Below are 20,893 nucleotides of genomic sequence, written 5' to 3' on the forward strand. Positions count from 1 at the left end.
CGAATCATTTGATTCGATTCATAAACTTGCGATTCGATTTCGATCTTGATTCAATATCGATTAATTTGGCTAAATATCAGGTACTGTGAGGCCTACATGTTAATTTTTCTCAAGGAAACAAATCTCTCTCAACTAATGCTGTAAACATGAAGGGAAAGCTGTCAGCTGGTATTATTATTAAATGTTACAGAAAGTCATTCTTATACAATTAATATAATGCTGATTTTATAATAATATTATAAAAACATTTTAATGTTATGAGAATAAAAATATGTAATATACTGCATATACTTAGCAAAATGCTCTTTCTAGAGTTATTTTTCTAGCTAATAACTGACATGCAATATACATTGAATGACTTTATATGACAATATATGATCAATATATTATTGCATGTAATGTATTATTGTATATTTACCTGCAGGTGATGGCAGGATGAGCGCGCATTATTATACAATTAATATAATGCGTCTTTTATAGTAATGTGATATTTTACTATGATATGAGAGTGAAAATATAATAAATATGTAATATAGTGCATATATATTTTTTTAAATATCATCTTTATGCTCACTGAATGACTTTACATGACAATGTTTGACATTTGTTAAAACACTCATTGATTGATTACATGAGTCATGATTTATTTCAGTAAGGAGTACAAACCTTCTGATGTTCATCCATGTTTATTTTGCACTACAGCTAGTAGTAAATAGTAAGAGATGATTGGTTCTGCAGTGATCTGTCACGCCACATTAAAGAGCGTCAAAACGCATTTTATTGCTTGAATTTTGTGACAGCTGAGACTGTATTTCATATCAAAATTCACCTGCTCTGGCGTGCTGTCAGTGTCGTTGCGATGCGTTTGACACATGAACAGTGTCAAAACTGGTATTAAAACGTTCGGAAATTTCAGTGAGCTCTGTGAAACCATGAGCTAGTGGTTTCTACCTGATCTCGGATCAGTTTTGTACATTTGTAGACATTTAAGTAAAAAGTTAAATTAAAAGGTGAATTAATATGAATTACTAATTCAGTAAAATACTAATACTACAGCTTAATAAATGATCAGCAGTTTTTATTTATCTGTCTGTTTGCAGGAGTGTTTGTTTGACCCGCGCCGCGGTGTGGAAGGGCTTGATAAACAGCTGGCAGTAGAAGTCAATATTAACGATGAACAGAGGAACCAGCGGCCACAGCAGCACCAACAGAAACCAGTCTGCCATCTCCTCCGACACATCAAGCCAAAGCTTCTTAGGGAGCGTCCTGCAATCACAGAGATCACACGGTCTGATCATGAACATGGAGAGTCATGTGTTCATATGTGCTCGTACCTCATCTCTCCTCTCGTCCACAGCGTCCAGTAGAAGGAGACGTCCAGCACCGTCATTAACGTGGCGTGAACGATGACAACGCCAGCCGTCCAGCAGTGAACGCTCAGCCAGTGCTCAGCGAACGCAGCCAGCAGCTGATGCGGCAACAGGAAGTACATCAGCAGAAACTCCGCCCACTGCTGCCAGCCCGGCCAATCCTGCTGCGGCACAGAGAAAGAGTCACGGCTGGACTGTGAGAGGCTCGCTTTCACACACAGAGTCAGTGACGCACCAGCGTGTCGGCCGGACCGTCTCGCGTCGCAGGGCAGCAGGTGTGGATGAAGGGCAGGAAGGTGTCGCCGTAATCAAACAGGAAGAGGTGGAGCAGCATCAGACGCGGATGACTCCTCAGACCGACGAGCAGAAACAGAGTCTTCCCTGGATACAGATCCTACAGACGAGGATCCATCAAACACATTATTAGAGTGTTTTCTAAAACTTCATGATGAATTAAAATAATTTTTAAAACATACTATAGCATACAGTGATAGACTGAGTTAATCAGCAGTAAGGGGCGTGTCCATTCATGATGGGGGAGGAGATAGACTGAGTTAATCAGCAGTAAGGGGCGTGTCCATTCATGATGGGGGAGGAGATAGACTGAGTTAATCAGCAGTAAGGGGCGTGTCCATTCATGATGGGGGAGGAGATAGACTGAGTTAATCAGCAGTAAGGGGCGTGTCCATTCATGATGGGGGAGGAGATAGACTGAGTTAATCAGCAGTAAGGGGCGTGTCCATTCATGATGGGGGAGGAGATAGACAGTTAATCAGCAGTAAGGGGCGTGTCCATTCATGATGGGGGAGGAGATAGACAGTTAATCAGCAGTAAGGGGAGTGTCCATTCATGATGGGGTAGGAGATAGACAGTTAATCAGCAGTAAGGGGCGTGTCCATTCATGATGGGGGAGGAGATAGACTGAGTTAATCAGCAGTAAGGGGCGTGTCCATTCATGATGGGGGAGGAGATAGACTGAGTTAATCAGCAGTAAGGGGCGTGTCCATTCATGATGGGGGAGGAGATAGACTGAGTTAATCAGCAGTAAGGGGCGTGTCCATTCATGATGGGGGAGGAGATAGACTGAGTTAATCAGCAGTAAGGGGCGTGTCCATTCATGATGGGGGAGGAGATAGACTGAGTTAATCAGCAGTAAGGGGCGTGTCCATTCATGATGGGGGAGGAGATAGACAGTTAATCAGCAGTAAGGGGAGTGTCCATTCATGATGGGGTAGGAGATAGACAGTTAATCAGCAGTAAGGGGCGTGTCCATTCATGATGGGGGAGGAGATAGACTGAGTTAATCAGCAGTAAGGGGAGGGTCCATTTATGATGGGGGAGGAGATAGACTGAATTAATCAGCAGTAAGGGGAGGGTCCATTTATGATGGGGGAGGAGATGAACTGAATTAATCAGCAGTAAGGGGCGTGTCCATTCATGATGGGGGAGGAGATAGACTGAGTTAATCAGCAGTAAGGGGCGTGTCCATTCATGATGGGGGAGGAGATAGACTGAGTTAATCAGCAGTAAGGGGCGTGTCCATTCATGATGGGGGAGGAGATAGACTGAGTTAATCAGCAGTAAGGGGCGTGTCCATTCATGATGGGGGAGGAGATAGACTGAGCTAATCAGCAGTAAGGGGCGTGTCCATTCATGATGGGGGAGGAGATAGACTGAGTTAATCAGCAGTAAGGGGCGTGTCCATTCATGATGGGGGAGGAGATAGACAGTTAATCAGCAGTAAGGGGCGTGTCCATTCATGATGGGGGAGGAGATAGACAGTTAATCAGCAGTAAGGGGAGTGTCCATTCATGATGGGGTAGGAGATAGACAGTTAATCAGCAGTAAGGGGCGTGTCCATTCATGATGGGGGAGGAGATAGACTGAGTTAATCAGCAGTAAGGGGAGGGTCCATTTATGATGGGGTAGGAGATAGACAGTTAATCAGCAGTAAGGGGCGTGTCCATTCATGATGGGGGAGGAGATAGACTGAGTTAATCAGCAGTAAGGGGAGGGTCCATTTATGATGGACCCTAATCAGCATTTATGATGAGCTAATCAGCAGTAAGGGGCGTGTCCATTCATGATGGGGGAGGAGATAGACTGAGTTAATCAGCAGTAAGGGGCGTGTCCATTCATGATGGGGGAGGAGATAGACAGTTAATCAGCAGTAAGGGGCGTGTCCATTCATGATGGGGGAGGAGATAGACAGTTAATCAGCAGTAAGGGGAGTGTCCATTTATGATGGGGGAGGAGATAGACTGAGCTAATCAGCAGTAAGGGGCGTGTCCATTCATGATGGGGGAGGAGATAGACTGAGTTAATCAGCAGTAAGGGGCGTGTCCATTCATGATGGGGGAGGAGATAGACTGAGTTAATCAGCAGTAAGGGGCGTGTCCATTCATGATGGGGGAGGAGATAGACTGAGTTAATCAGCAGTAAGGGGCGTGTCCATTCATGATGGGGGAGGAGATAGACTGAGCTAATCAGCAGTAAGGGGCGTGTCCATTCATGATGGAGGAGGAGATAGACAGTTAATCAGCAGTAAGGGGCGTGTCCATTCATGATGGGGGAGGAGATAGACTGAGTTAATCAGCAGTAAGGGGCGTGTCCATTCATGATGGGGGAGGAGATAGACTGAGCTAATCAGCAGTAAGGGGCGTGTCCATTCATGATGGAGGAGGAGATAGACAGTTAATCAGCAGTAAGGGACGTGTCCATTCATGATGGGGGAGGAGATAGACTGAGCTAATCAGCAGTAAGGGGCGTGTCCATTCATGATGGAGGAGGAGATAGACAGTTAATCAGCAGTAAGGGGCGTGTCCATTCATGATGGGGGAGGAGATAGACTGAGTTAATCAGCAGTAAGGGGCGTGTCCATTCATGATGGGGGAGGAGATAGACTGAGCTAATCAGCAGTAAGGGGCGTGTCCATTCATGATGGGGGAGGAGATAGACTGAGTTAATCAGCAGTAAGGGGCGTGTCCATTCATGATGGGGGAGGAGATAGACTGAGCTAATCAGCAGTAAGGGGCGTGTCCATTCATGATGGAGGAGGAGATAGACAGTTAATCAGCAGTAAGGGGCGTGTCCATTCATGATGGGGGAGGAGATAGACTGAGTTAATCAGCAGTAAGGGGCGTGTCCATTCATGATGGGGGAGGAGATAGACTGAGCTAATCAGCAGTAAGGGGCGTGTCCATTCATGATGGAGGAGGAGATAGACAGTTAATCAGCAGTAAGGGACGTGTTCATTCATGATGGGGGAGGAGATAGACTGAGCTAATCAGCAGTAAGGGGCGTGTCCATTCATGATGGAGGAGGAGATAGACAGTTAATCAGCAGTAAGGGGCGTGTCCATTCATGATGGGGGAGGAGATAGACTGAGTTAATCAGCAGTAAGGGGCGTGTCCATTCATGATGGGGGAGGAGATAGACTGAGTTAATCAGCAGTAAGGGGCGTGTCCATTCATGATGGGGGAGGAGATAGACTGAGCTAATCAGCAGTAAGGGGCGTGTCCATTCATGATGGAGGAGGAGATAGACAGTTAATCAGCAGTAAGGGGCGTGTCCATTCATGATGGGGGAGGAGATAGACTGAGCTAATCAGCAGTAAGGGGCGTGTCCATTCATGATGGAGGAGGAGATATACAGATAATCAGCAGAAATGGGCGTGTCCATTCATGATGGGGGAGGAGATAGACTGAGTTAATCAGCAGTAAGGGGCGTGTCCATTCATGATGGGGGAGGAGATAGACTGAGCTAATCAGCAGTAAGGGGCGTGTCCATTCATGATGGAGGAGGAGATAGACAGTTAATCAGCAGTAAGGGACGTGTTCATTCATGATGGGGGAGGAGATAGACTGAGCTAATCAGCAGTAAGGGGCGTGTCCATTCATGATGGAGGAGGAGATAGACTGAGTTAATCAGCAGTAAGGGGCGTGTCCATTCATGATGGGGGAGGAGATAGACTGAGTTAATCAGCAGTAAGGGGCGTGTCCATTCATGATGGGGGAGGAGATAGACTGAGCTAATCAGCAGTAAGGGGCGTGTCCATTCATGATGGGGGAGGAGATATACTGAGCTAATCAGCAGTAAGGGGCGTGTCCATTCATGATGGAGGAGGAGATAGACAGTTAATCAGCAGTAAGGGGCGTGTCCATTCATGATGGGGGAGGAGATAGACTGAGTTAATCAGCAGTAAGGGACGTGTCCATTCATGATGGGGGAGGAGATAGACTGAGCTAATCAGCAGTAAGGGGCGTGTCCATTCATGATGGAGGAGGAGATAGACAGTTAATCAGCAGTAAGGGGCGTGTCCATTCATGATGGGGGAGGAGATGGACTGAGCTAATCAGCAGTAAGGGGCGTGTCCACCGAGGAGAGAGTGAGTCAATCAGCAGTAAGGGGCGAGTCCATTGATATTGTGGGAGGAGAAAGAGCAAGCCAATCAGCAGTAAGGGGCATGTCCACTCATGATAGGGGAGGAGAGAGTGAGTCAATCAGCAGTCAGGGGTGTTTCCACACATGATGAACACACACACACACCTTGTACTGCCAGAGGTTCAGGGAGACTCGGAGCGCTCTGAGTTTGTGCACCTCCTCCAGGATGATCCGTCTGTGAGACTGATTCTCGATCATGAACGGAGCCGCGGACAGATCCTCATCGCTGAGAGCAGACAGTGATCTGACACACACACACACACACAAACACACTTAAAGTCTCACTGATGATCTGCTGATGACTGACACTCTTAATCAATCTAGATGTAAATGACTGTAGAAATGTTAGAGTGTGTGTGAGTGTGTGTGTGTGTGTGTGTGTGTGTGTGTGTGTTACCTGCCGTTGATCTGCTCCCTGTGGAAGGTTTCTTTATAGTGATTGGTCCAGACACCCAGTTGCTCCACCCACAGCATGACATCACTAGCGCTCCACCTGCTGAGTGGTTTACTGAGCAGCATCTCGTGACTGGAGTCGGCAGTGAACGTGCGGTACACTAACAACACCATCTACACACACGTCATACACCGTCAGCGTGTGTGTGAGTGTGTGTGTGTGTGTGTGTGTGTGTGTGAGACTCACAACCACGCAGCTCAGCACTGCAGTGACTCCAGAGTAGAGGTCCATCAGGTTGATCTCCACGTGGTTCACCGCAGGAGCGTCCCATCCCTGCCATCTCTGCCGCACTCCGGGTGTCTCCCCCTGCTGCTGGAACGCCAGGAGAACATGCCGGAGCCACGGATCGCTCAGGACGGCCTGCTTCCGGCGGCTCACGTCAGCGGCAAACAGCTTCTCCACCGCATCCCTGACACACACACACACAGTCATTGTGCGTCTGATAGTGTGTTTCATTGAGGCGTGTGTGAACAGATGTCTCACCGGAGCAGGATGTTGACTTTGGGAAAGCCCTGCCATATCGCCTGGCATTCTGGGCAGTCGGTGCGGATGGTGGACGCCCACCAGGTGGCCAGGCAGTGGCGGCAGAAGCTGTGACCACAGGTGAGCGTGGTGGGATCGACCAGCACCTCGTAGCAGCAGTGACAGGTGAACTCGGACGCGGACAGACCCGCCGACGGGTCCTCGGACTCCATCAGCCTCTGTCGACACACACACTGATAAAACAGGAGGACAGATGTCTGCTCTTTCCGTTTATTCATTTTAAAAGGAACACTCCACTTTTTTTGAAAATAGGCTCATTTTCCAATTCCCCTAGAGTTACACAGTTGAGTTTTACCATTTTTGAATCCATTCAGCCGATCTCCGGGTCTGGCGGTACCACTTTTAGAATAGCTTAGCATAGTTCATTGAATCTGATTAGACCGTTAGCATCTCGCTAAAAAATGACCAAAGAGTTTAGATATTTTTCCAATTTAATACTTGACTCTTCTGGTCATTTTTGAGCGAGATGCTAACGGTCTAATCAGATTCAATGAACTATGCTAAGCTATGCTAAAAGTGCTACCGCCAGACCCGGAGATCGGCTGAATGGACTCGAAAACGGTGAAACTCAACTGTTTAACTCTAGGGGAGTTGGAAAATGAGCCTATTTTCAAAAAAAGTGCACCTGCCCGCTACATGATTTTGTTTACTTGTAAGGACTTCTATCACCCTTAAACGTTTAAACATTAAGTTAAAACATTACTCAATGTGTGTATTAAACTATTTTAATTACAAAGACATTTGGGATTTTCTGGGTTCCTTCATTTCATCCCCAGCTCAAACTAAACTCCTATTACAGATTCACTTTTGATGTGCTTTACTATGAATAATCAATTGGTTTGTAAAAGGTTTCAATGCATATTTAGTTTTCGTTGTATTTACACATTTTTCACCGGCAGGTGTCGCACTTTCGCTTAAAAAGACCGTGCCTGCCCCTATTTGCACATTATCCATCCTAAATAGTATAGACATTACTAATTTTCAAAACTATTTAGGGTGTACAGTATTCACATTGGGACAGGGCAAATCATTTTAGTTCAAATGAGTTTTGAAAAGCCTCGTTTTCCCTTCACTAACGCGCTGGAGTTTTCTCCTTTTTGTTTACGGATGTTGCGCGTAACCGGAAACAGAAACGACGAAAAACTGACATTTCCCACGAAATTTGACCAGCTCAAATTATAAATCATGATTATAAGATTATGCTGTGATATGGTGATGATTGTTTTTTGTTATTTATTATTATTTATGTAAACCCTATCAACACAAATGTAACGCCCCTTTATTTAAAATGAATTTAATAAAAAAAAAGGGAATAAAGAAAAGTACAGAGAATAAAAAATATTAAAACAACTTATAAATAATGTTTTTATTATTATTATTTTAAAATAAGTGCATTCATTCCGTACGGTTAATATGCTGAAAAGTATTGATGTTTATGTCTCGTAAATCAATTACGAATTACATTACAAATTAGGCTATTTTCAGTTAAAAACAAGAGTCAAATAGTTTGCATCACCAGGTATTACTGTCGGTCATTTAACATTTCAGTCGAAAACAGTTTAAATGTTGACCTAATTAAATCTTACCTCAGGCCGTTAAAGAGCCTCGCGCTGAATTACATATGATTCATGTATGATGATGTAAACAGAAAACTGATTTGATTATGAAATATTTTGATTGATCAGACTCCTGCTCGACTGGCTCACCATGGGACACTGAGGCACTTGTAATTTGTTCTAAATAATAACTAGATTAAAAAGTTCGTCGAGACAAACTTTAAGTTTAGTCAAGTTTAATTAGTCTACTTAAAATAACCCCTGTGTATTTTTAATTGAATGTAAATAAAAGTTGACAGTTACTTTTCTCTGCGCTGAGCAGAAGAACCAATCACTGTCGCGTCTGATTACTGCACAGTAATTTCCCATTTAATTATTATTCATTAGAAATCACTGAAACTGATGTTAATTTATATCATACATGTCTGAATTATTCGGATAAATATATGAAAATAATAACAGAGACATTTGAACGCGCCAGCCTCAGCGGGCCTCACAGCGCCTCCTGCAGACACAGACAGGGACCGGAAGTGCGAGTGAGTGTTTCCGGCGTCCGGGGTTAAAGCTTCCAGTGTGTGTGTTTGTGTTTTTCGCTGCTTTAGAGGATGGAGGTCACGAGACAGAGTAAGACAATAAAATTATCGAAATAACTCACTTCGCTGAAGATGTACACTCGCAAGCGCGCCTGCTAATGTGATGCTGCGCGTGCTCGCGAGTGTATGCTAGCGCGGTTGTGTTCAGTTGTGTGTGTTGATGTGTGTTAATCTCGTGTGGTGCAGATTTTAAGGAGGTTCTTCCAGAGGTGTGTAACGCGGTGCAGGAGGCGGATTTCATCTCGATAGACGGAGAGTTCACAGGTCAGTGTGTTAATACTGTGTTTGTGTGCTAATACTGTGTGTGTGTTTGTGTGTTAATACTGTGTGTGTTGTTGTAGGAATCAGTGACGGGCCGTCAGTCAGCGCTCTGACCAATGGACTGGACACACCGGAGGAGAGATACACCAAACTGAGGAAGGTACAAACACACACACACACACACACACACACACACACACACACACGCTCAGACGGGATTATGAATGGGAGAAAGTGCGACGCGATATGGTGAAATAAGCCCCGCCTTCTACATCGCTGATTGATGTTCATGTGCTGTTTAACTGTGACGTTTTGGGATTTATTTGGCTATAAATGGCACCAGTTGTGTCGAATATGGTGATTATTTCCTTTATAAATGGCTTTTGTGTCTATTGATTGTATTTACCCTTCGCCAGGCGATCTGACCAATCATAACCCCGAATCCGCCATTTTGCGAGTTAGATTAAAGGATTAGTCCACTTTTAAATAAAAAAATTCCTGATAACTTACTCACCTCAATGTCATCAAAGATGTTCATGTCTTTCTTTCTTCAGTGGAAAAGAAATGAAGGTTTTTGAGGAAATCATTCCAGGATTTTTCTCCATATAGTGGACTTCACTGGGGTTCAACGGGTTGAAGGTCCAAATGTCAGTTTCAGTGCAGCTTCAAAGAGCTCTACATGATCCCAGACGAGGAATAAGAGTCTCATCTAGAGAAACCATCGCTCATTTTCTAAAAAAATACAACTGTATATGCTTTATAAATATAAATGATCGCCTTTTGCACGCTTTCCGTATTCTTCAAACGGTTTACGCTGTATGTCATTTATGGATAACGCAGAAGTTTAAACTCTGTAATGCACTCCGGCCCTGTTCATGGTTAAGATGTTTTCTCCTGTATTTAACTCCAGCTGTAAACCGGCCTGTGATGATCAGATGATGAGTTTGAGGTTTCATGTCATGTTAATTTCTCCCGCAGCACTCCATGAACTTCCTGCTCTTCCAGTTCGGCATCTGCACCTTCAGATACGACCAGGCCCAGTCGACGTGAGCGAGCTCTTCATCAGTCACAGCAGTGTCTCTACAGCGTTACCCAGAGCTCCCTCTGATCTCTCCTTGTGTCCCGCAGGTACATCACTAGAGCCTTCAACTTCTACATCTTCCCCAAGCCCTTCAGCCGCACGTCTCCAGACATCAAGTTCATCTGTCAGGTGAGAGACTCGTCCTGCGCCGCTAGTCACCCGTCCGCTCCTGAATCTGACTCTGGCTCCTCTTCCTCTAGAGCTCCAGCATCGACTTCCTGGCCAGCCAGGGCTTCGACTTCAACAAGGTGTTCCGCAGCGGTACGTGTGCTCGCTTCCTGTCATGTGATTGCTCTGTCTGCCGCGAGTGTGACTGACAGCTGTGGTTGCCGTAGGGATCCCGTACCTGACGCGGGAGGAGGAGTCTCAGCTGAGGGAGCAGTATGAGGAGAGGCGGAGTCAGATGAACGGGGCGGGGCCGGTCACGTACACGCCCCCCTCGGGAACGGGCGTCTGCAGCGTGCCTGAGGACCAGAGAGACTTCATCAGGACCGTGGAGTGAGTCTCTCACACATCAGCCTCATAATCCAGATCTTCACACTGTAAACATCTGATGATGATGATGATGATGATGTGTGTGTGTTCAGGCAGAAGGTGGACGCTCTCCTGAACAGCTCTGATCAGACTCTGGATCTGGAGCCCTGCACCGGGTCAGACTCACACACACACTTATTTATATTTGTGTGATAGAGATGTGATCTAAATATGAGTGTTAATATCCTGTGTGTGTCTCAGGTTTCAGAGGAAGCTCATCTATCAGACGCTCAACTCAAAGTAAGTCTTGTGTGTGTGTGTGTGTGAGATCATCTGCTCAGTGTCTCCTCTCATCTGCTGCTGGTGTTTCAGGTTTCCTAAACTTCACGTGGAGACGCTGGAGACAGAGAAGGTACAAACACACACACACTCATTCATAAACATTATATTGGTAAACAAGCTCTCATACAGTGTGTGTGTGTGTGTGTTCAGAAGGAGCGTTTCATCCAGATCAGTAAGGTGGATGAAGAGGAGAGGAGGAGGAGAGAGCAGCAGAAACAGCAGAGAGAGCAGGTGTGTACAGCATTCAGATCCCCAGCTGTCACATGACATGGTCTCAGTCTTCACACCTTCATGACATCATCAGCTGGTTCACTGCAGTGATGTGTTGTGTTACAGGAAGAGCTGAACGACGCTGTGGGTTTCTCTAGGGTTATTAGAGCCATCTCCAAATCTGTGAGTCTCTCTCACACACACACACACACACACACACACTCTCACACACACACTCTCTCTCTCACACACACTCACACACACACTCACACACATACACACACACACACACACACACACTATATACTTGTTTTTGTTTTTTTTTTCTTCTGGTTCAGTAATTAAATCAGTAACTGAATGTTGTGAATGAGGCTCATATTCTGATCTTTAATGGCGGAACGATCATGTGTGTGACGCAGGGGAAGCTGGTGGTGGGTCACAACATGCTGCTGGACGTCATGCACACCATCCATCAGTTCTGCGCGCCGCTGCCTGAGGTAACCGTGACGACGCACTGGAGGATTGTGGGATTGGGTGATGTGTGACGGTCTCATGAGCGCTGTGTGTGTGTGTTTGTAGGAGCTGGATGACTTTAAGGAGGTGGCCATGTCTGTGTTTCCCAGGTAAACTGATCACATGATCACCGCTCGTGTGTCTGATTTTGTGTGTGTGTGTGTGTTTGCTCACGCTCTGTGTCTGTGTGTTTCAGGCTGTTGGACACCAAGCTGATGGCATCCACGCAGCCCTTCAAGGTGTGTGTGCTGGGTCATGTGTGTGTGTTTGAGGGTGTGTGTGTGTTTAATGAGTGTTTGTGTGCAGGAGGTCATCAGCAACACATCACTGGCTGAACTGCACAAACAGCTGAGAGAGAAACCCTTCAAATCTCCCACCACTGGTACACACACACACACACACACACTCACTCACACTCGTCACGCTCCAGCAGCAGGCGTCACATGTTCTTCCTGTGTTCAGAGTGTCCTGAAGGCCTCCGGAGTTACGACACGTCCACAGAGCAGCTTCATGAAGCAGGTTACGACGCCTTCATCACTGGACTGTGCTTCATCTCCATGGCAAACCACCTGGGTGAGTGTGTGTGTGTGTGTGTGAGAAGCTTCAGATCAGCTCATCCAATCAGAGCTCAGTCTGAACTGTCACTTTATAAACTGTTTTATTCTCTGATGTTGGTTTCTCTTCTCAGGGTCTTTCCTCACTCCTCCAAAGAGTCACATCTCTGCTCGCTCCAAACTCCTTGAACCCTTCTACAACAAGTGAGCAACACACACACACTCTCTCTCTCTCTCTCTCTCACACACACACAGATGCACACGCGTCTGATTTGAGTTTGTGTTCTCCAGGTTATTCCTGATGAGGGTGATTGACATTCCCTACCTGAACATGAGTGGACCTGACCGTAAGAGCCACACACTCATCATATAAACTCCATATCTGTCTGTCTGTTATTCATCTGTCGCTCTATCATGTGTGTCTCCAGTGCAGCCCAAGAGAGATCACGTCCTGTACGTCACCTTCCCTAAAGAGTGGAAGACCAGTGACCTGTACCAGCTCTTCAGCGCCTTCGGTAACACACACACACACACACACACACACACACACACACACACACACACACACACACACACACACACACACACACACACACACACAGAGTCTCTGGTCAGTGTGTGTGTGTGTGCTGATCTGTTTGTGGTGTCTCAGGTAACATCCAGGTGTCGTGGATCGACGACACGTCGGCGTTCGTGTCTCTCAGTCAGACGGAGCAGGTGCAGATAGGTAAGACTCTCAGAGCCGCTGATGTTTGGGTGTGATGTCATGTCCTGACGTGTGTCTGTGTGCAGCCATGAACACCAGCCGCTACGCCGAGAGCTACCGCATCCAGACCTACGCCGAGTACCTGCAGGCCAGGCAGAAGAACACCTGCTCCAGCAGGAAGTGGGCCTCCGACGGCTGGGCGGACACTTCCTACAGCGCCGCTGCCATGGCGACCAGCCGGTGAGTCCGAGCGTCTCTGCCAGACACGGAACACTGGGTCAGTTGGTCAGTCAGTCATGTGACCCTGTGTGTGTCCAGGCTGCATGCAGTCAAGAGGAGCATCAGTCCGTCTCTGGAGGAGCAGAATCATGAGGCTGACAGCAGCTGGACGACCTACAGCGGCATCAAGAAGATCAAGACTGACGGTCAGTGTCTGCGTCGGTCACGCCTACAGCCACGACTATAACCGTGTCCTCAATAACCAACGATAATAGTAACGATCACTGTATTGGCGTCCACAACAACAAACGATAACTGTAACTAGTTACAATCAACGTATTAGCATCCACAACAATGAACAATAACAACACGAACGGTAACTATCATATAACGATAAGTTACAATCACCGTATTAGTGTCCACAACAACAAACCAAAACAATAACAGTAATGGTCACTGTATTGATCTACAACAAACAACTATTACGATAACTAACAATCTCTGTATTGGCGTCCACAACAGCGAACGATAACTATTACGATAACGATTATGATCACATAACTATAATGGCAACAACCACTGTATTGGCATCCACAACAGCGAACGATAAATATTACGGTAACGATCACATATCTGTAACAATTACAGTAACAATTACTGTATTGGCGTCCACAACGAACGATGACAACTATAACGATAACTCTAATGATCACCGTATTAGCGTCCACAACAACAAACGATAACTATGATAATGGTAACGATCACACATCTGTAACAATAACGGTAACGATCACTGTATTGGTCTACAACAAACGATATTACACGATAACTAACAATCACCGTATTAGCGTCCACAACAATGAACGATAACTATTACGATAACTTAACGATAAGTTAGAATCATTGTATTGGTGTCCACAACGACAAACCAAAACTATTACAATAATGGTAACAATCACTGTATTTGTCTACAACAAATGATTACTGTAACAGTAACAATCACTGTGTTATCATCCACAACAACAAAGTATTATGATTATGGTAACGATCACTATATCAACAATTACAATAGCATCCACTCCAACTGACGGCGACGCTAACAATGATCACTGTATTAGCGGCCACAACAACGAACAAGAACTTAAATAATTGTGTTCTCAATAATGAACTGTATTGGCGTCACTATTAAAGAACGCTAACTATAACGATGACTGTATTAACGTCCACAACAATGAACTACAATAACTTCAACTATAAAAATAATAAAATTATTAGTTTACACCAGCGCATAAGTGCAGCGATTCTTAAAAATGTTTTTTTTTGCCTTTCAAACGTTTATTTCGTTAACCTGAGATGTTTAATTCCACGTTCTCTGCCGGCGTCACAGGAAGCTGCTCACAAACATACGCTGATATCGCTGGTTCAGAGGCGTCCTGTGATTGGCCCAGACTGCAGTAAGTGCCCCGCCCCTTTAACTCACACAGATGATGTCATGACCCATCCTCTGATCGGCTGCTGTTTGTTCAGGCCTGAGGGCGGAGCCTCTGTGAGCCCAGTGCAGGAGGAGGCGGAGCCCGAGGAGTCCTCAGCCAATCCGAGTCAAGGTAAAAGGAGCCGCAAGCACAAGAAGAGGAAGTCAGACGGTGAGCGTTCTTATTGACGTACAGAGGTTTCCTCTCGTCCGCTGAACTCGAGCGTTTGATTGTGTTCTCTCTCGCAGCTTCTGAAACGACGCCGCCGACCCTCTTCGACGTTCCTCGGGTTTGGTAGTGAGAGATCTGCAGCCAATCAGGACCCTTGCTCAGCCCAGGCGTCTCCGACAGCCAATCAGAAGACTGCACTTAACTCCTGACGCCCGGCGTGTCGTCTGTGACTTCCTGTGACCTCCTGTGACCTCTCCTTATGTGGCCGAAGTTCAGAGCGTTTTAAAGGTGCTGAAGTTACTGAGCCATTTCCTGTGTGTGTGTGTGAGAGTGTGAGAGTATTTTACCGCAGTTTCCCAGAACGTTCCCTTATTTTAACTGTTGACGTGTCCTGCAGGTTTATTTATTCCTCGTAAGGGTTTGTTCGTCTTTAGTTCCTTCAGATTTCCAGTGAGAAAAAAGAAATGACGTGTCAAAGAATGTCTAATGATGTCATCACGAATGTCCTGTTCAAATCCTTGTATTTTTTTGTAATGTTCAAATGTTCCCTTTTCCAGGGAGATGAAATTAAAGAGTCTTTCTTAGTACTTCTGTGTTGGGCTGTTGATTCAGAGTCGATTCAGTTTGAGTGAATGATTCACACTGCAGTGTTCGGATCATGATTCATGACTCATACAAAACTAATGCACACTGTGTGAACGCATTAATGTCTCGTACTGGTATTAAAGGCGGGTTTGATCATCTGACTCGCACTGATGTGATTCAAATCGGACCATTTCATCCAACAGTTCTGACCATCAGAAGTTGATCTTGGTTATTAATCCAGTTTTATATTTTAAATCTTATTTTGTTAAATGAAAATTGAATTGTGTGATGAAGTTGTTTTAGATAGTCTCTTGACTCGCTCAAGTGTTTTCAGGCGCTCAAGTATTTTGTTGCGTTAGAGTAATTATCAAACTGTGAATTATCAAGTGTCGTCAGTTCCTCAAATGATGCTGGAGCTCCTGTCAGAATGATCTTGATTTGTGGTTGATGTATGAAGTCCGCTTTCATTTTTTTAATTTAATTTTTAACCAGTAGATCCTTTCCAAACATGCGAATCCTATAATTACCAGTCTTGTCCTCTAGATGTCACTCTTATTTACGCAAAGATCCAAGTCCAAATAATAAATGTGGGTTGAACCGATTGATGGGCAGCGAGTGACCCGGGAATCTTTCTTTACTGCTAATTACAGCACGAAATAAACACTGAACGTCTCAAGGTATGTTGGAAGATACAAAATACAATTTAATAAAGTATAATCTCTCACGTAATCGCTCAGTCAGTGTCTCGATCGCGGAAACGTTTTGACGGATTTTACCTCAGGAAGGCATTAGCTTGCTAGTTAGAAAAACAAGTATAACGAAATGTACAGAAGGTCTACTCTTTCATTATCTTAACTCATTACCTGTTTGTGATGTCTTAATTTTAGCCTAAGCCTGTGTCGAGAGGCATTTAAATGGTTATATTTACAAAAGGATTATATTTAGACAACGAATTAGAAAGCTAGACGGTGTTTTTTTTGTTTTTTCTCGGTAAAAACCTAAAATGTGTTTTGTCAGTGACGCAAAATAGGCAAGTCTATTATTGTTAACATTCAGTATTTTGATATTCAGAGTCTCTGTTCAGTTTATAAATGTGCTTTGTGCAATTTAATATTAGTAATATTTATCTGAAAATGAATAGAAATTGAATTTGATCGTTTGGGCTCTGTTGCTAGTTTTATCTTTTAAGATGACACTAATCAACCATCTTGAGAGGACTGTATAATTTACAGCATTAGTTGAGTTTTTACCTTAACCCTACTGCACACATGTTGATGGCACATAAAGAGAAAAAAAATCCACATTTTTTGCTTCATTTGGGAACATTTTGTTGGTATTTTTTTTTTTTTAAGATTTCACTCTGCACGAAACTTCAAAAAGCAGTTCTTCTCTGCTGAGGTGTATGTTATCATTTTTGCACCTCACTTTGAGTGTTCCCGCACATGAACCCTGCATCTTCCCTTCTTATAACACATTGTGGCCAATGTGAGGAATTGCCCAAAACATCCTCAAAGTACCCCTTATCGCACAACGTTGCCCTGAGGCAATGAAAATAACTAAATTTCTAAAAAAAAAAACTTCATAAAACCTGACAAATGTCTTCTTCCATATAGGCTATGAACATATATTTTTATTATGTACAGTTCATGTCATTTTAAACAAGATTTCTAAAGCAAATAATCTCACCTTCTCCTCACACCGTGTGTCCGAACAGGACGTCCCACCTTCAAATGGTTCTTGATAGTGAGTCCCACACCTTACTGGACTGTTCTGTGGTGCTTTCTCCACCTTTCTAATTGGTTGTAATCATTTAAAGAAAAACTTGCCTGAGGGCAACGCTGCGCTGCAGAGGGATAAGAAAATCTGACATTTACCTGAAGTCTTTACAACTAAATCAACACTGAATCTAAACTCAACTTAAGAAACAAATTGAAATCTCATCACATGATGTACGGTTTCCCTTCGTACCTCTTATGCTAGTTGTGCTTATATTGAATAAAATAAGAGACTAAAGCATTTGTGAAATATTTTATTGATCATCATATCCAGTTATTTCTCTTTTTGCCTTTGTGATCTGTAACTAAACGTTTTACAAACTCATGAAAAGCCAAGAGATGAGATTTTTCCTGCTTTTTTCATTTTTAATTTTCCAGCAGTATCTCTCATTGTAGAATCAGTGCAGCAGGAAGTAGGAGAGCAGAGAACAGGAAGCTGTGTGTGACGCTCTTAGCACCGTTATACGTCATCCTCTGGGTGTCGCTCTTCGCAGCCTTATGCATGCTGGAGCTGTGGGTGTCGCTCTCCTCGCCGTTATACGGGATTCTCCGGGTGGCGCTCTCCTCGCCGTTATACGGGATTCTCCGGGTGGCGCTCTCCTCGCCGTTATACGGGACTCTCCGGGTGGCGCTCTTCGCGCTGTGATACGTGAAGCTCTGGATGAGGCTCTGGGTGACGCTCTGGTTGAGACCGTCATATATGAAGCCCGGGGTGACGGCCTGTGTGTCGCTCTTATCGCCGTTACACAGGTTCCCCTCACAACATGACAGGTCCTGAATAAAGGAGCACTTTAGGAGACCACATATGGATTTAGTGATACAGCCTTTTACAAGCATTTGATGTCCTCCGTGTGTCACTGGTGAAAAGCAAGAAAACAAAGCTTTAGTCTGAGTTGGCCATTGTGAAATGTATCTCAAGTTTAATAATAAGTGCTATTAATGATCAAAAGAGGGACAAATAATGACGTTTATCTCTCCAGATTCTCACCTGTGGTTGTAATGCAAGCGTCTTCAGTGCCGGAACAGCTCACGGTGTTCGAGCAGCTCTGTCCGTCACAGTAATAACACGTCCGTCCATTGGGAGTGTTCAGCCTGGGATCTGTCGGAGCAAAACCAGCTTTCTTTATTATTTTCTAATCAAATATCACTCCTTCAGCTGTCAGTCCTTCACAGAAATCACGTCTCTTGACAGTAAGTGAGTGTATTTGCACAGTACCTGGAGCATCTCTGGCGTTACAGAAGTCGCTGTCGCAGCAGGAATAAGCCGTCTTCGATATGCCGTAGTTAAAGGAACCGTTCTGACATTCATCAATACATTCTTTTTTCTTAATTTTCAAAGTAGTTCCACCTGAAAACACGAATGAGAGACTAGTTAAACGGCACAGAGTTTCGATAGGAAACGTATTTATCAATATGTCAAAGCAGCAGTGAAGAGTCTGCCTGATAAAGTATCTCAAGCAGAATAGAAAATACAAATACTAATTTCAACCAATTTTCTAATACAAATTTTATTGTTACTGAAGGCTAATTAAATATTCTGATTGAATTTGATCATTTCCACCAGAGATTAAGCAGGTCTGTGATGTCAGATATCACGGTGAATTTCAGCCCATCCCACTGGACTCACCCTTTCCCAACACGATTGTTGAACTCATGCACTTGGAGAATCCAGAGGGACAAATCGCCATTGTGTTCATGCAGTAGTTCAAACCTGTGCACTCGTAACAGAAGTGAGAGAGCTGTGAGGATCCGTGTTTGTGCTCAGGATCACTGCAAGCGCGGCTCGTCTCTGTGCCCGCAGACACCAGAACCAACACGAGAACAGCGGAGATGTGCGGATCCATCTCTGATCAGGAGCTGAATGAAGTAACGTGTCTGTTTCAGCGCCTGTTTATAGCCGAGGGGAGGATCTTCATGAGAACATGACCTGAAGACAGTAACGTCATAAAACAAGTGGACGGTTTATGAAATAGGAACTTAAGTTTATTAAATGACAAGTGAACTATGCAAACATAATAAGATAATCAATCTTTTATTTGTAAGGGATGTAGGTGTGCTAAAGCCAACCTGTTCAAGAGTTGATAAAAAAGTGTAGAATTTGTCATTTTCAATTAAGCCTTTAACCACAAATGTTTTTAACCAGTAAAATCAAATTCATGTATGCTTTAGAATTGAACACAAGCTTTCATCTGGTGAAGTGCAGAAGCATCAAAGTACAAACAAACAGGAAACTCATATAGGTCAAGGCTGGTATAGAGGGAAGAAGGTATAGAGGGCTTGACGAAAGAGGTTTAAGTTTAGCCTACAATACGCAAACCTTTGGACCAGACACCCTTGAATTTAAGAAACAACCTACATCAGGTTGTGATGATGGGAAGTTATTGAGAAATCAGTCTGAGATTAGTTTCCTTTCTCTCTTCTCATTTGAACCACAAACCGTCACTTCTGTACGGGAGACAGTCCATGATCCCCGTCATCCTCTCACATCAACATCCACTCGTGTGTTACAACTGCTTTCCATTGTAAAGAGTGTTTGATCTCTGCATATTTCTTTCTGAATAGAGAATGAAGCTATATTTTAACCAGAAGCATGATAGATTGTTTCTAACAAACACGATATTATATGGATTATAGTGACGTCTTTATCAGGTGTTTGGAGTCGGTCACTGCTGAGCAAGTGATGTAATAAACATTTCTCCAAATCCACAAACTCATCTCCATCTTCATAGCCGGAGGGTGAGCAACTACTCCCTCAAAGAGTCAATCAGTTTTCTGTTTGTTAATTTGCATTCAGTACAGTATGAGTTCATATCTTCCTCTGAGTTTTGGGAATGTTTGTGTTTTTACTTTGTATTTTATGTGTGATAATCTGTCTGCAACATTTTAAATAGATCAAATTATAGCTTTTGTCATTGCACTTGATTTTAAAAATGCATTATGACAAAGGGGTTTAAGGAAATGTTGTGGTTTTGTTTCTAGTTTGTTTTTTTATTATGTGTAATCTGTTATGAACACTTCTATTTATTAATTTTAGATGAGGTTTCATACTCAAAAACACTTCAGCAGTGCAGACATGGAGGTGTGAATGTGGTCTGGACGTGTGTTTCAGTGGTTCAGAGAAACAAGTCTCTTGAGCATATGGTAGAAATTGTTTTAAGGTTATCTTGTTATCCAGTTTAAAAATGAGCATCCAAATATCTTCTAAAGCAATGTACATGACGCAGTAATATTAATTACAGATACATATATAACAAAGATACATAAATTAGCCTTATGTTTAGTTTCATTGTGTTTTAGTTTGGTTTTTCATGTTCGTTTGTTTCAACAGTTTTTGAGTTAACCACATGTTCCCTGTTCTGTGGATCATTCACTGTGTTTATAAGACCTTAGTTTGCTCAGTTCTGTGTTTGTTTCCTTATTTCTTCTGTATAATCTCCATTTTCACAAAACGTCTTAAGGCTAAAAGCAGCTTAAATATAATGGGCATGTCAGTCCTACATTTCTGCTCACAAAGCATCTTAGAGGTAAATCTGTGAAACGTCAGGAGTAGTCATGAGGACTCTTGAGGCAC

The 20,893-nt window shown here is 43.9% G+C and overlaps 3 protein-coding genes across 4 annotated transcripts; 1 reads left to right on the forward strand and 2 right to left on the reverse strand.

Moving 5' to 3' along the window:
* Positions 1-1,106: 1,106 nt before the first annotated feature.
* On the reverse strand, positions 1,107-8,848 carry LOC137032013 (bifunctional apoptosis regulator-like). Of its 2 annotated transcripts, none has more exons than XM_067403469.1 (7): positions 8,670-8,848; positions 6,751-6,968; positions 6,454-6,676; positions 6,211-6,380; positions 5,919-6,057; positions 1,606-1,764; positions 1,107-1,531 (listed from the first exon to the last, which is right to left on the reverse strand). In XM_067403469.1, exons 1-7 carry the CDS (start codon positions 8,733-8,735, stop codon positions 1,319-1,321), a joined length of 1,188 nt encoding a protein of 395 aa, XP_067259570.1. In that variant the 5' UTR covers positions 8,736-8,848; the 3' UTR covers positions 1,107-1,318. The 2 variants fall into 2 exon arrangements, with proteins under 2 accessions (XP_067259570.1, XP_067259571.1); XM_067403470.1 differs by having other exon boundaries at positions 8,833-8,839.
* Positions 8,849-8,903: 55 nt separating this feature from the next.
* parn (poly(A)-specific ribonuclease (deadenylation nuclease)) lies at positions 8,904-15,559 on the forward strand. The gene is made up of 26 exons (XM_067402760.1): positions 8,904-8,990; positions 9,146-9,223; positions 9,301-9,380; positions 10,199-10,266; positions 10,349-10,430; positions 10,502-10,562; positions 10,637-10,799; positions 10,889-10,951; positions 11,037-11,075; positions 11,148-11,187; positions 11,268-11,348; positions 11,454-11,510; positions 11,747-11,824; positions 11,907-11,950; positions 12,037-12,079; positions 12,147-12,222; positions 12,303-12,413; positions 12,529-12,598; positions 12,686-12,741; positions 12,823-12,909; positions 13,047-13,121; positions 13,187-13,340; positions 13,419-13,525; positions 14,707-14,773; positions 14,847-14,962; positions 15,040-15,559. The coding sequence occupies exons 1-26, from the start codon at positions 8,972-8,974 to the stop codon at positions 15,087-15,089; spliced, it is 1,965 nt and encodes a 654-aa protein (XP_067258861.1). The 5' UTR covers positions 8,904-8,971; the 3' UTR covers positions 15,090-15,559.
* Positions 15,560-17,600: 2,041 nt separating this feature from the next.
* LOC137033136 (uncharacterized) lies at positions 17,601-19,166 on the reverse strand. The gene is made up of 4 exons (XM_067405275.1): positions 18,950-19,166; positions 18,539-18,670; positions 18,311-18,421; positions 17,601-18,179 (listed from the first exon to the last, which is right to left on the reverse strand). Exons 1-4 carry the CDS (start codon positions 19,164-19,166, stop codon positions 17,710-17,712), a joined length of 930 nt encoding a protein of 309 aa, XP_067261376.1. The 3' UTR covers positions 17,601-17,709.
* Positions 19,167-20,893: the final 1,727 nt, after the last annotated feature.

The sequence above is a fragment of the Chanodichthys erythropterus genome, chromosome 12 (genome assembly GCF_024489055.1).
Source record: "Chanodichthys erythropterus isolate Z2021 chromosome 12, ASM2448905v1, whole genome shotgun sequence".
Lineage (NCBI taxonomy): Eukaryota > Metazoa > Chordata > Actinopteri > Cypriniformes > Xenocyprididae > Chanodichthys > Chanodichthys erythropterus.